The 14,676-nt window shown below is 39.3% G+C and overlaps 1 protein-coding gene across 3 annotated transcripts in view; it reads left to right on the top strand.

Moving 5' to 3' along the window:
• The window catches only part of hspa12a (heat shock protein 12A), a 169,444-nt gene extending 160,489 nt beyond the window's left edge, over positions 1 to 8,955 (top strand). For all 3 annotated transcript variants that reach the window (XM_039737197.1, XM_039737214.1, XM_039737207.1), the window contains 3 exons: positions 453 to 711; positions 5,257 to 5,360; positions 5,596 to 8,955. In XM_039737197.1, coding sequence (XP_039593131.1) covers positions 453 to 711; positions 5,257 to 5,360; positions 5,596 to 6,230 — 998 coding nt within the window. In that variant the 3' untranslated portion in view covers positions 6,231 to 8,955. The remainder of the gene's footprint in view (positions 1 to 452; positions 712 to 5,256; positions 5,361 to 5,595) is intronic.
• The last annotated feature ends 5,721 nt before the right edge of the window (positions 8,956 to 14,676 follow it).

Here is a 14,676-nt window from a genome sequence, read left to right as displayed (position 1 = left end):
TTATTTCTTGGTTTTGATGTTTTTTTTTTTTTTAAATCATTCCAAGAATTACAAACTGGTTAGGTTATTTGTTGTAGTAAATAAAAGAATGTATGTGTGTTCTATTGGTGATAATTCATTCTTTTTGCTTTTTAATATTTTGTTCTGATTTCTTAAGCCATTATTTACTAATAAGTGCACACACAAGTGGGTAATACTAAAATAGCTATTATTTAGCATTCAATATTGTTTGCAGTGGTGTCAATGTTGCTTGTCGATTGTCAGTATTTAGATACAATTCAGAGAAAGGTCTGCTATTAGATACAGATAAGTTCAGTGGGGTACCCATAGTGCAGATGATCCAGAGCCCTTCAAAATGAACAAATAGAGGAATGAAATGGGTTCTGGTATAGATCTTCAAAAGGTGTGTCTTACTCTCTTAATATTGTGTTTATTCCATTTATTATTTCTAGGAGGTCCTTATGGGTCTGTCGGTGTGGATTATGAATTTGAGAAGCTGCTTTGTAAGATTTTTGGAGACGATTTCATCGACCAATTCAAAATCAAGCGTCCAGCTGCCTGGGTGGATTTAATGATTGCATTTGAGTCCCGTAAAAGAGCAGCAGCCCCAGACAGAACTAATCCCCTGAATATCAACTTACCGTTTTCCTTCATTGATTACTACAAGAAGTTCAGGGGGCACAGTGTTGAGCATGCACTTCGGAAAAGCAAGTAAGTATATGAATTAACAGAAAATCTAAAACTCGGGGACACTCAAGATGTTATTTTCTTGGTGGAATGACATAATTGAGATCATCAGTATCCTAGTATATTTTTTACTGTAGTAATTATTCCTGTACTGTTTTCAGTGTGAAGTCAAGCAAAATGACCCCTTTTATTGGATAGATTATAATATGCAAGCTTTCGGGGCAACTCAGGCCTCTTTTTCAGGCAAGATGCAGTCAATGTAAGAAGAAAGGGTCCGAGGTCGCCTTGAAAGCTTGCATATTGTAATCTTTTTAGTTAGTTAATAAAAGGTGTCATTTTGTTTGACTTCTCACTATATCCATAACATGGTACAACACCCTTGTACTGTTTTCATAAGACACTATGTCTGAGTTCAGTTTCAGCCACAAATTGAGCGAAATAAGAAAGCTATGTCCATTTTTGGTGGTGTTAATTTTTCACAGGAATAATCCACAGGTAAAATGCAATTACCACTTTCCAAATTACTAATTACATAATGATAAAAACAGAAGTAAAATGAAGCAGTTCCAGACTGATTAACATAAATGTAACCTAACATTGTCTCACCAGTCCCTTCTAAAAGCTTTCTACAACACAGCAAATTTCCTCTGAGCAGGGAACTGGTGTAACTGATGAACTGAACTGATATGTCATTAGAAGTTGGTATTAAAATGACATCCTATCGTCACAAATACCAATTATTTCAGCAAACAAGTCCTGAAACTGACCAAAGTACACACAATCTTAGAATTTCAAAAAATATACACATTTGTTCAGAAATGTCAAAAAAGGAAAATTCTCCATTGCTGGAAGAAATAGGATAACAAAAATTACAGTTTGCAGAGAGGACTATAGTAAATTCTAAGGAAATATGGAGTAAGTATGCCTTTCCTTAACCAAGTTGCCCAGACCTGAAATTAAAGTAACAGGAGGTAAGGAATTGTTCTTGTGAAGATGCAACTGAGAGGTGCAGATAATACACTTTTACCCAAGATTAGGATTGTACATTTATATATGAGCTAAAATGAGTTATTACCTTTTATTTTGTCCATTAAATATCTTCTTTGACCATATTACAAACACTCCATTTTGGTGAATTCACATAGTAGATAAACTGGAAACAAGATTAAATTTTATAGCAGCTAAGCTAGTAGCAGTTTATCCCAGCAGACAACGAATTGACTTGGTCCTTTCCAGATTTTCACCCGGTGTTTTCATGAGGTATGGGAGACCAAGGGTTATATGCTTAGATGGAAACTCAAGACTTAAGGCCGTATCACATTTGACACCTTTTCCAGAAATTTTCAGTTGTAGCCTTCATTTAAATAATCTTGGCAAGTCTGAGGCAGTCTGCTGTGCACTACTGTGAAAACCATTCGTCTAGTTTGACATAACCAACAGACTTGCCCTGACAAAATCAAATAGATTTAGTTTTGTCTTTAGTTGTAATTGCAGGCTCTGTGTGTGCATGAGAGCTGACAACCAATGAATGCTCATTTGGAAGTAAAATACATATACAATAATGTAGTGTTGAGGAATGAGGGGGTTTTAGATGTCACAAACACAGGTCAATGTCATCTGTCTTATGTCTTGTGTTTTCCATACCATGACAGAGTGAAATAAACTGGCTAACCTTTCCATAGTATTAGTCTTTAATACAGCACCGGCTCCATCAGGCTGTGTTGGCTTGTGTTCTAAAGTCAGCACTCATTTGCCAAATTTGACGTGCCCAGAGGTTTTCAGTCATGTAAATTGACTTGGTCTGACAAGATAAGCACCTGCACTCTGCAAGTCTGACATACCACATGATTAGAAGTTGTGTAATATGTAACATTGGTTTTAGTGTGCATATTTTGGGAACTGGTGGTATAATGTCATGGATTACCAGGTATTCTAATAATAATAATACATTTTAATTATATAGCACCTTTCGGACGCTCAAGGCTGTTCCCTTCCTAAGTCTAAGGACATTTTACAATCCTTGTATGAACAAAATTATGAAGATTGTGATGTTCAAGGTGATCTCAGTGCCAGAAAGATTGGTTTAGCTACTACAATAAAATATGAATTAAAAATTCTTCCCTTCACTTATTTTTATGTAATCAACGTTCAGCTAAGTATTTTTGCTTCCTGTTCATGTTGTTCAGCTCTAATCTGTAAATTAAATTTGACCATCTTTAACTGAATAGACTAAAGCCTACCACCTCACAATCTGATTGCTGTTGCGGGGTCCATTGCTAATTTTATAGAAGCAGTGATAAGAAGGAAGCTGTTCATTCAAATGAAGCCTGACTATTGTGCTGTAATTAGCAGGTGACAGCAGCTTTATGTGGGTGGATTTTATCCAAATAAAGGCCTATTTATAAGGTACATTTGGCAGAGAATGAGACAGATAGGTTATATAATTGAAAATAAGCTTGTACTAATATGTATTACTGAACACAAGAAATAAACATAAAAATTAGGTAAAAGCAGTATTTCATCATCATAATCAGCACAGCATGAAGATGTTTAGCTCATCATGTTTGAGGCTGACATGCCACACAATTTTCCCCTATCGGCTGGGAAAAGATAAAGCTAAAATGTAAATACTTGGGGTTAAACATATATATAGATATCGATATAGGTATACACATATATTTATTTATAGATATATATATATACAGTAGTTATAGATATATTAGTGGTTATCTGAGGAATATTAGGCCGGTACAATTGTAGCAATTTGTGGTGCCAAGCCAACTACCTCCTTTTACTTGTCAAACATACAAATGAACACACGATAACGTTTAACAATAATTTAAGCAAAAAAAAGTTGCTCCTCTGCAATTGGGTAGTCAAATCTTCCTTTTTTTTTTTTTTTTTAAAGCTCTGTTTATTAGTCTAGAGCTCCTCTCCTTGGTTGCAGAAGCCTCATGTGACAGGCCTGGAGGGCCGCAGTGGCTACAGGTTTTCATTCTAACCCTTTTCCTAATCATTGACCAGTTTTTGCTGGTCTACTAAAGCAAAAGAAGTTAATTAGCAGCAAAAACTGGCCACTAATGAAGAAGAGGGTTAGAATGAAAACATGCAGCCACTGCGGCCCTCCAGGCCTGGAGTTTGATACCTGTGCTCTAGGGTGACCTCAAAGCCCAGGGATCAGAAGGGGTGGACTTAGTTGCCCTCACTGAGTGGTCTTTCTGTGCTCTGGGACAAAGAGGAGATAATGTAATTACCGGAGGCAGCACTCCCTCTCAACTTGGGTATCATCTGCCTGTGAAGAACTTGAGAAGTGTCTAACTGCAGCCTACAATGGCTGTGACATAGGTCAGGTAATCAGTCACAAAGCGCCCTTTGAGTCGGATAACTCCCCCACAACCCTAATCTTAACCATAGTGCAGTGGGGCCCTAAAGTTAATCATAGTCTAATGCAATAAGTGTTTCGTCACTGACGTTAAGGGCGTTTCCTGATGTTGGGGCATTACATGACTGATCTCATAGGTCCTGCACTCTGCAATTGCACTCTGTTGAAGAACTTGGATAATGTAACGTGCACCATTACCAAGCATCATTTGCCACTGCTCTTATATAGTAGCAGTGGCAGAAGATGCTTGATATCTGTGCACATCACACAAATGTTACAAAATACATTTTATCCAGAATAATATCCGTCTATTCAACCAGTTTTCTAATGATATGTTACAGGTATAGCCGTTAGAAACATTTCAGCAATCTGTGTAATGGATGAGTAATGTTCTCTGACATCCAGATGAAATGGTCTCTTTCTCTTTCTCATGTGCCTTGGTCTCTAACATTTTTGTTGCTCTCTAGTCCCTCAGACAGGCTATTATTTATGTTAAAAATATTCATGGGGTTCTGAACAGTGTGCTAGTATATACTCATGGAATTGGCTGACTAACCTAGTGATGGCTGGCGCTGCCTAAAGTTTTGATCCTTGTGTATATATCTGTGCAATCTCTTGTCTCCTGTTGTTTTACTATTAAGTTGTAAACTATCTAACCATTCTAAACTAAAGTCAGCACAAGTTGCTTAGATAACAAGAAGCATGCATTAAATTTATAAATGATTGGTATAGAAACAAATGTAGATGTAGTTAGATAAGATGCTTTCAATGGTTTTGGAAATTGCTTTTGTAAATTAGTTAGGTTCATTACCTTCAAGGGTCCTAAAAAATGCATCTAAATTAGTTAGATCCTTTATAGTTTATGATGGTTCATTTGAGCAAAATAAAAGAATAAATGTATAATTATAACTTGTCAATATTATTATTAACTTATAACAAAGGCAGTCTGCAGTTTAAAAAAAATGACGATTTTATCTTCCAGTATAGGCAGCATCACTTTAGGGAAGTCAGTAGATGACTTACTAAATCAAGATACCTCTGTCATGCAGATGAGCACAAGAAAATACTGTAAGCCTGAAGACACCATTTGAAAGAAAAATGACAAGTGACAGTATCACAGATTCAAGGTGGAACCTAAGCCTGTAGTAGAAAGTCTTCTAAACTAATGATGATCTTTGTTTTTGCAGTGTGGATTTTGTGAAGTGGTCCTCACAAGGAATGCTTCGGATGAATCCAGATGCAATGAATGCCCTCTTTAAGCCCACTGTGGACCAAATCATTCATCATCTCAGTAAGTGCTACACTAGATAGGTTACATTTAGTGTTGGAGGAGAAGTTACTCGCATTACTCACATTGAAGATGGGCTTCTCAATTACTTCAAAGTAACTGGCAAAATCTTCTAACATCTGACTTGCTGTGAAAGGCATGCCTGTCCTCCTCACCAATGCATGAATCTTAACTCTCCTGCATGCAAAATCCTCACCAAGCTGGCCGTCACTTTAACTGTCACCTTCTGTCATTTCAGGTGATCTCTTTCAAAAGCCTGAGGTGTCTGATATCAAGTTCCTCTTTCTGGTAGGGGGATTCTCAGAGTCCCCTTTGCTACAGCATGCTGTGCAGAACATGCTTGGTGAACGGTGCCGCATAATTATCCCTCACGATGTAGGCCTTACCATCCTCAAAGGTGCAGTGCTGTTTGGCTTGGACCCAGCAGTGATCAAAGTGAGACGCTCACCTTTGACATATGGAGTTGGGGTGCTCAACAGATACCTGGACGGGAAGCACCCTCCTGAAAAGTTACTGGTGAAGGATGGGACACGCTGGTGTACCGATGTCTTTGACAAGTTTATCTCTGCTGACCAATCAGTGGCCCTGGGAGAAACGGTCAAGCGGAGCTACACTCCAGCCAAACCATCTCAGATGGTCATTGTCATCAATATCTATTGTTCGGAGCAAGATGATGTGGGCTTTATCACTGATTCCGGTGTGAAGAAATGTGGCACTCTGCGTTTGGACCTGAGTGGCACAGAGTGCTCCCCTCCCCCGGCCCGCAGGGAGATTCAGACACTCATGCAGTTTGGGGACACAGAGCTCAAGGCAATGGCGGTGGATGTTGCCACTTCTAAAAGTGTGAAGGCCTCCATTGATTTCTTAAATTAAATCTGGTTAGTTTTCCCCACAGTACACTAGGAAATTGTTAAAGCCGAGTGGAGTGTCAGCAGCTTAAGAGTCCAAAAAAGCGAGTATTTTTAAACTGAAACTTTTAATTTTCATAAAATGTTTGTTTCTTTTTAATTGTATTATCTGTAGCCATGTCCCAGCATTGATTTTGAATGATTTGGGAGAATCCCTGACTTTGATCAGAAAGTTCCCAAATTCTCATGCCTGTTGCTTCAGTATGACTTTTTTAGAGGCCATTCAACCCTCTTGTGTGTCTGTGTGGCTTACTATATATCGGGGACCAACGCTGTCGTAAGAAATATGTTTGGGCACAGAAAAGGGGACACAAATTTTAATTTAGCCTGAAAAATATCTTTTACAAATGTATGCTACCATTGGGCTGCTAAGTGATGCATTGCCTTGTATACTAAAAATTCAAAAATTAGCTTTAAAAATGTATAATAGTAATGATAATGCCAGGAGGCGTGTAGTCAGAAGCCAGCAGGTCAAAAATTGACAGGTGCCATGTCACTTTTGTTGGGTGAAGATTTTTTTTTAGGAAAAGGATGCAGAGAATCATATGAAATGGAACCAAACACGCTGCCTTGAGAATGCTGCCAGCTTCACCCTGCCTTTGTTTTTTCACTATAGCCATACCGGTGCGCCCTTTTGATGCCCCTTTTTCTTATTCTGTTCCTTTGCTTGCTACACTGAAAAAAAGGAAAAAGCCAGCATTACAGAGAAGCAATTATCTTTTTATCAGTTAAAGGAAAGTTTGAGTATGTTGAAGTAACTTGGGACTGAAAACTTGAGCGAATATATATTGTGCTTTAGTTTGTATATACACTATTTAAATCATGTACAGATTTATTTTTATTTCAGCAGAGTGCGCAGAATTATTTAGGTAGACTTAATTAACTCTGCTGTCACCAGCGTACTCTTCCTGTTATCATTGCTGCTGTTAACAAGTAATTTACAATCTGTGCACACAGAAGAGTAAAATTAGCAGAATCTGTGGGGGCCTTAGCAGGTGAACAGCCGAGTATTTAGATGATGTATTGCTATTGATCTTTGGTGTGCTGCCGCTGTTAGCTTTTCAAAGCTTCATTGAATCAGTTGTTGTACATTTAAAATGATCCAAGATCTGTCCTGCAGGTGGAGTTGCTATTGCTGTTAGTCTTCGTTAGAAAACATTTCAACTGATGTATGGTATCACATTCAAACTACACACTATGTACCTGATTTCATGTACACCTCTCTAGATACTATTAAGGTGACCAGATATTAATTTTATATGAAGTTCTCATGCGGTGCCAATGGGACTAGTAGTAGCTGTGCCAGTGCCATCACCACAACGCCTTCGGTGTTTCTGATCTGTTGTTACATACAGTGCCTTGTAACAGCCTTGACTCCTTGTGCATGATTTACAATCTGCTGCCTTAAATATCACATTCAGAATCATTCCAGCTTCATTCTTTTTCACTGATACCAGAAAAAAAAAGGATTAAAAAGTCTTCTTTTTTAAATTGCGTTTCAGAACTTTACCTGAAAGTACAGTTTTTGCCCCATTGTTCTTGACAGGAGCGCTGTAACTCCATGCCTCTCACACATATTTTTCTGTACTAAATGAAATTTTAGGGTAGTGTGTTACAGTCTGTACAGTGCCCTCCATAATGCTTGGGACAAAGACACATTATTCCTTAATTTCCCTCCTTTGTTTCACTGTTTACAAATCAGTTCAGATGTGATTAAAGTGTACATTGCAGACTTTCATAAGGGGATTTGCATACATTTGTTCACGCCGTATAGAAATTACAATGCAGTTTATACATGGTCTCCCCGTTTCAAGGCACCATAATGTTTGGAACACAGCAATGGAAGGTCTATTAAGGAAGGCCATTGTCATATTTAGCACTTTGTTGCATATCCCTTGCATGTAATTCCTGCTTTGTATCTTCTGTGGTGTTGCTCTGCCAAGCCTCTGCTGCAGCCATCCTCCTAATTGTTTTGGGGGCTTGGGCCCGTACGTTTTCTCTTCAACATAAGGGAAGGTTTGCTCAATTGGATTTAAATCAGGTGACTGGCTTGGCCATTCTAGAATGTTCCTTTTTTTAGCTTTGGAAAAACTCCTGTGCTGCCTTAGCAGTATGTCTGGATCATCATCTTGTTGTAGGATGAAGTGCAGTCCAGTGAGTTTGGAGGCACTGACTGAAACTTGAACAGATGTTTCTATAGACTTCAAAATTCATTGTGCCAGTTCCATCATCAATGAAGAGAAGTGTGCCATTCAGGACCTGTGGCAGCCATACATGCACAAGCCATAACACCCCCACCACGTCTAACAGATGAGGTGGTCTGCTTTGCATCTTGGGCAGTTCCTTGTCATCTCCACACTTTCCTCTTGCCATCACTCTACTCAGGTTCATTTTTGTCTCGTCTATTCACAAGACATTTTCCCAGAGTTCTGTAGGCTTTTTAAAGTCACTTTTCTCAAACTGTAATCTGGCCATCCTGTTTTTGTGACTTAACTAGTGGTTTGCATCTTGCAGTGTGGCTTCTGTGTTTCTGTTCATGAAGACTTTTTCTGATAGTTGTCTTTGACACATCCACATGTGCTCCCGAAGTCTGTTTCTGGTCTGTCCGACTGGCATTTGGTGCTTTTTTTTTTTCTTGATCATTGTGAGGATTCTTATGTCATCAGCAGTGGAGGTCTTCCTTGGCCTACCTGTCCCTTTGTGATTCCTGAGCTCACCTGTGTGTTCTTTCTTCTTAATGATGTTCCAGACCGTTGATTTCAGTCATCCTAAGGTTTTATGGATGTCTCAAATGGTTTTATTCTTGGTTTTCAGTCTCATGATGGCTTCTTTGACTTTCATTGCCACAGCTCTTGCCCTTATGTTGAACATAGACAACTCCAGACTCCAAAGGGTAGAAACAAACCGATGTGTCTTATAAAGCAATGAAACCCACCTGTGTGGTCACAAACATCCCAAACATTGAAGTGCCCTGAAATGGGGAGACCACGTATTAAAAGTAATTTCAACATGGTGTGACTGAAATGTATGCAAATCCTCTTAAATGAAAGCCTCCGATGTGCACTTTAATCACATCTGAATTATTTGATTTGTAATTTTAAACTGTGGAATAGAGGGGTAAATGAAGGAAAGATGCATCTCTGTCCCAAACATTATGGAGGGCTGTGTATGTACTGTAGCTTTTTATTAGAAAGAAAAGCTTTGCTTTGTCCACATGATGTTATCGTCTTGTCTGAATGTTTTTTTTTTTTTTCTTTTTTTAAATCTGGGACTCCATTTTCCTCCCATATCCCCAAAACCTTGCAGGTTAGTTTTATCCGCAGTTCTAAACTGGCTAGTATGAGTGTGCATGAGTGGAACCTTACAACAAACTGTTGCCCTGCCGACGGTTATTTTCTGCCTCCTTTCTGATGCTGTCATGGTTGACTGTGCCTGCTTATGATCATAAACGAGATCATGTGTGTTTGGCTTTCTTTTAAGAAGTCATGTCCTCCTTGTTTTCAGGCCATGTTTCCACAGGTCGTCTTGAGCTTGTGGTAGAATACTAATGTTTAGTCTTAACTGGAGATCACCTAGAAATCTTCTTGGACAACTCAGTCAGCTTCTTTGAAGCGATTCATAATATATTCTACAACTGCCAGCTTAGGTAGAACAGCCTGGTACTTGCATTGGCGTGAAACTCTTTCTAGCTGATTTTGATGTAGTGAGCAGTGTCTCTGAGACATGAACAGACTTTGAAAAGTTGTCTCTAAATCTGTATCTTTCATATCAATTTCTAGTAATGATAATATGTTTTATATATAATGAGCCTTTCACATCTCATGGATGTGGGGCAAAGCTTATCATACAATAGTTAAAAATGCTTAAAAGGATAGCAGAAAATGTTAACAAAACAGATTATACAAAGGGTTTAGCAAACAGATATGTTTCAAGTCTGTTTTTAAAAACTAGCAATACCTTCACTACTTGGTGCTTCTGAGGAAGTGTGTTCCACAACGTTGGAGCTGAGGCACAGAACGCTTTATCGCCCATTGTACTCTTCCTAGACCTAAATGTGGTAAACAGAGGACCACCTTTAGATGATCGGTGTTGGCATGCAGGAATATAAAGATGAGGAAGATCAGAGATAGAAGATGATGGAGCTTGACCTTTCAAAGCTTTGTAGGTTAGCAGAAATACACTCTATGGACAAAAGTATTGGGACAACTGAGCACTACACGTAAAAGAACTTTAATGATGTTGCATTCTGATACATAGACTTTAATATGTTGTTGGTCCCCCCTTTTGCAGGTATAGTAGCTTCCATTCTTCTTGGAAGGCTTTCCATAACATTTTGAAGTGTTTCTGTGGGAATTTGTGCCCATTCATTCTGTAGAGCATTTATGAGGTCAGACACTGATAAGTTTGACGAGAAGGCCTGCCTCGCAATCTCTGTTTCAGTTCATCCCAATGGTTTTTGATGGGGTTGAAGTCAGGGCTCCGTGGTCCAGTCAAATTCTTCCACAGGGCTAAATTCCTTAGATGATAAAAGGAAGTTTTCACAAAATTATAAGTGTGTGCAACAAATGACAGAGAAGACTCAATTGTAACACCTTGACTTAATGCTGGACAGATATTAATGTAGAATGATGCAACTTGGCCAACTGAGACTTGTTTGCAATAAAAAATATTTGTTTTTTCAGTGCCTAATTTAAAAAAATTACGTTTGGTGTAAATTGACAACATACAAGCAGGCGGTAAGCATTGGAGGTGGGATGGTATGCGAATGTTTTTACATATATGCGGGTATCGTCAGCATAGTGATGATAGTACTGGCCATGTGTATGAAGAACATGACATACTGTAAGGGGAAGCTAACAGATATATTAAACCAGGGGTGTTTTAATGCCTGGAGGGCCGCAGTGGCTACAGGCTTTCATTCTAACCCTTTTCCTGATCAGTGACCAGTTTTCGCTGTGTAAGAACTGGAGACCAGAGGCGTGGAAAGGTTTGGGGCAGCCACCCGTTTAATGCGGTTTCCCGGCTGCAAAAGTCTTTGAGGCATTTTTAAACAGTGTATCACAATAGGAGTCCAAAACAGAACTGCCTGCCAGAGCAAAGGCAGTGTGCTTTATAGCACAGAGGGCGGAAGTGATGTCGTCCTCTGGGCCGGAACTGGAAGTGACATCATCCTCAGGGCCGGAACCGGAAGTGACCTCGTTCTTGGGACCGGAACCGGAAGTGATGTGTCCTTCCTGGAAATGGCGGGTCCTGGTGGGATTTCCCGGGTGGGACCTGCAGAGAACTCAGAAAGAGCGTCAGCGTACCCGCCCCCCCCGGCAGATGTATAAACAGTATTGTCTAAGCCCTTCAGCTGCTTCCCATGCACACGTGTGCGACAGCTGCTAAACTACTTCTTTTCTCTTCATTTTAATAACTCTATTTTTAAGGATTCAGTCCTCTGAATTGATTATTTTCATCATTAAATGGAAGCCAAACAGAAATCAGATGTGAAACGAGCCAACAGATGACCAGCCAAAGTAGGGTTTCAAACTCTAACAAGTTTCATTCCAACCAGTTTCTTAAAGAGAAGCTGATTGATTCTTGCTGCTAATTAAACTAGTTATTTAATTCCATGGCTTGTTGCTGCTCTCATTCAGACACAGCAGACATTTCTAAATCTGTTGATTTTTGTTTTTTTCTAAGAACAACATCAAAATGTTTTGGTGACCTGAGTAGAACAGCCTTACTGAGACCTTCACCTTTATTTTCAGATACTGCGTGGTGGGCACAGGTGAGCTGGTATTTTGTGGCAGCTCATTTTGTGTATCATTATTGTTTGGCTGCTAATTAAGGAAAAAGAGACAACTAAGGGGTCTGAGTCAACTAAGGCAAAAGAAGTTAATTAGCAACAAAAACTGGTCACTAATTAAGAAGATGGTTAGAATGAAAACCCTGCAAAACCACCCCTGTATTAAATAGCAGGGCCCTGCACCGAGCCTTGTGGCCTTCCCTGGTTTAATGTGTTCCCAATACAAGAAGCTACTGCTCGTCTGCTCCATAGAAGTGACTGCAAACATTCAGTTAATTAGCTCTTTGGGCATCATATTTATGTAAGATCACTTCATTTACTAGGGACAATTTAATTTTATTTTAGGTGTTGTATGAATAGTCAGATATGTGTGGACAGATGTCACTAGTTACAATTGTATGCCATTTTAAAGACATTTACTTTATCTAAGGTCATTCGAATTTGCTGTGCTGCAAGTTGTGAACACAATCACCCAGTACGTGGTGTTTCGACAATTCTGGTTACTTTTTGAAGATGTCAGGAATTGGCTGTTTATCTTGAAAATTTTGTGCATCATGTAGATCAGTGATGTGACCTGTCCTAATCCATATTAAACTGGAATATTCAGGCAGCTGATTGTAAAACATGAAGCAGGCGTGAAGACTCTCACAAGGTGCTGTAATGATGATCTTTTTTGACCTGCAGATTGATCCTCCGCTGAAGTCAATTATTGCGTGAGGCATTTTGCCAAAACCAGCAACTCAGGCCTGCATGTTATCATCACCTGCATGTAGTGATGTCATCGCCACCATGGCTAGAAAGTAAGTGAGGGGAAATAAGCAGAAAGGTAAGGATAAACTGTTTATAGTATGTTAAGTAGTGCCTTGGATACCTATAAGAAAACAAAGCAGTGTGCCAGTGCTCACTTTACAGTATATCATAGTTTCTTAATAAATGAATGGAAAAACGGGCAAGACTGAAATAGGAGAGACAAACAAACAGCTTAGGTCTATGGGCATGGTGATAATTTTCTGTCAGTGCTGCAGAGATGGCTCAGTATTAGTAACATGCAGTAGCCACTTACTCCTAGGTGCACCTCCTTACTGCCATGCAACTGCAAGGCTGCTTACAATCAACCAGCTCTGCATTTAGCCACACCAGAACAATGCATTAGGATGCCAGGCTGTTGTTTAAAAAGCGAACTGTACAAAGGGTTCCAGCTTATATGCCAGAGATGGACATCATATAAAAGGTTACCCCCAAGTGTTTGTCATGAATAGCCAGAAACCAATTGATTCATTTCACTCACCACCAAAAGTAAGACTAGTCTGGGAATAGAAGTGAAAAGCAGGACACCCTCTACTGCCCTCCAACGCGTGCACCCCCCTAGCAGTCCGAGTCCCGCCTTTGGGCTGCCTTAAACTTGGATAAGCTATCTGCTGTTGACCCCCTTTGCCGGTACACCCTCTGCCATTCGCATTTGAAATTTAAGGTGGCCTTGTGTTTACACTTTGTAGCTGTTAATGTTAGCGAAGTGAATGCTGAGAGTTTGAAGGTGATGTAATCTGGAAAATGGAAGATGTACATAACAATCAATCAAAAGTGGCAATAAATAAAGATTGAAAAACAAATGCTAATAAACAGGATGGAAACCTACTGAGTCGTAACAATGGCAGTGTTGTGCCTGTCTTTTATTTGTAAAGTGGGCACCTCTTCACTCTCTAAATGTTTTTATTTAGCAACTGAAATGACTGCATTGTGGCTTATTTACAAGCCAACTCTCAAACACAGGAAATGCTTGGCACACTGAAGGAATAAGTCGTAGCAGAAACACCTCAACAAATAAAAATGACAAGTTGAATTTGGCACAGGATCGCATCTAAATTTGTATCTTCTGCATTGAAGGGGTCTTTCTCATTTAGCATGTATAGCACATGTAGGGATTTGTTTTTTTTTTTCTTCAAATGGCTCTAATTCATTTTCCATTTATAACATACAATGATGTGGTAAAGTATTTGCCCCTTTGAGATTTCCTTGATTTTTTTTGCTTATTCTGATCACAAACCTATTGAGTGTAATACAAAAGACAACAATCTGAGTAAACATATTACACAGTGTTTAAATAATTATTACATTTATTGAAGGAAAAAAATCCACCAACCCTATATCATGTGTGTGAAAAAGTAATTACCCCCTTAGTCACTCAATCAACCAATGAACCAAATTTAAGTGATAACAGTTTAAATCAGCCTGGATACAGCCAAGCTTGACTGTTGCCAGCCCTTCTGAACCTACACATCAATTCAGCAAAGTGAAGGCCTCAACAAGCAGCACACCATACATCAAACAAAATAAATGGCAGGAGGAGGAGAAGGTTGGGAGCATGCACTGATTACAGCCCATTGCTTTTCCCACAACATGGCAGACCACCCAGATTGAGATCTGAGTGCAGCTGTGCAATGGGTGACCCACCTTAGCACCACACTGAACAATGTGTAGTTATTTACAATACCAGAAGACCTTAGAAAGAAAGTTACTGAAATGTATTGGTCAGGAAAGGATGCCAAAGGAATCTCTAAAACCCTGGGGCTCCTGTCAACCACCACGAGAGCCATCATCAACAAACAGAAAAGACTTGGAA

The sequence above is a fragment of the Polypterus senegalus genome, chromosome 1 (assembly GCF_016835505.1).
Source record: "Polypterus senegalus isolate Bchr_013 chromosome 1, ASM1683550v1, whole genome shotgun sequence".
In the NCBI taxonomy this organism is placed as follows: domain Eukaryota; kingdom Metazoa; phylum Chordata; class Cladistia; order Polypteriformes; family Polypteridae; genus Polypterus; species Polypterus senegalus.
Note: the sequence above shows the minus strand (reverse complement) of the source record. Positions and strands in the feature narration are given on the sequence as shown.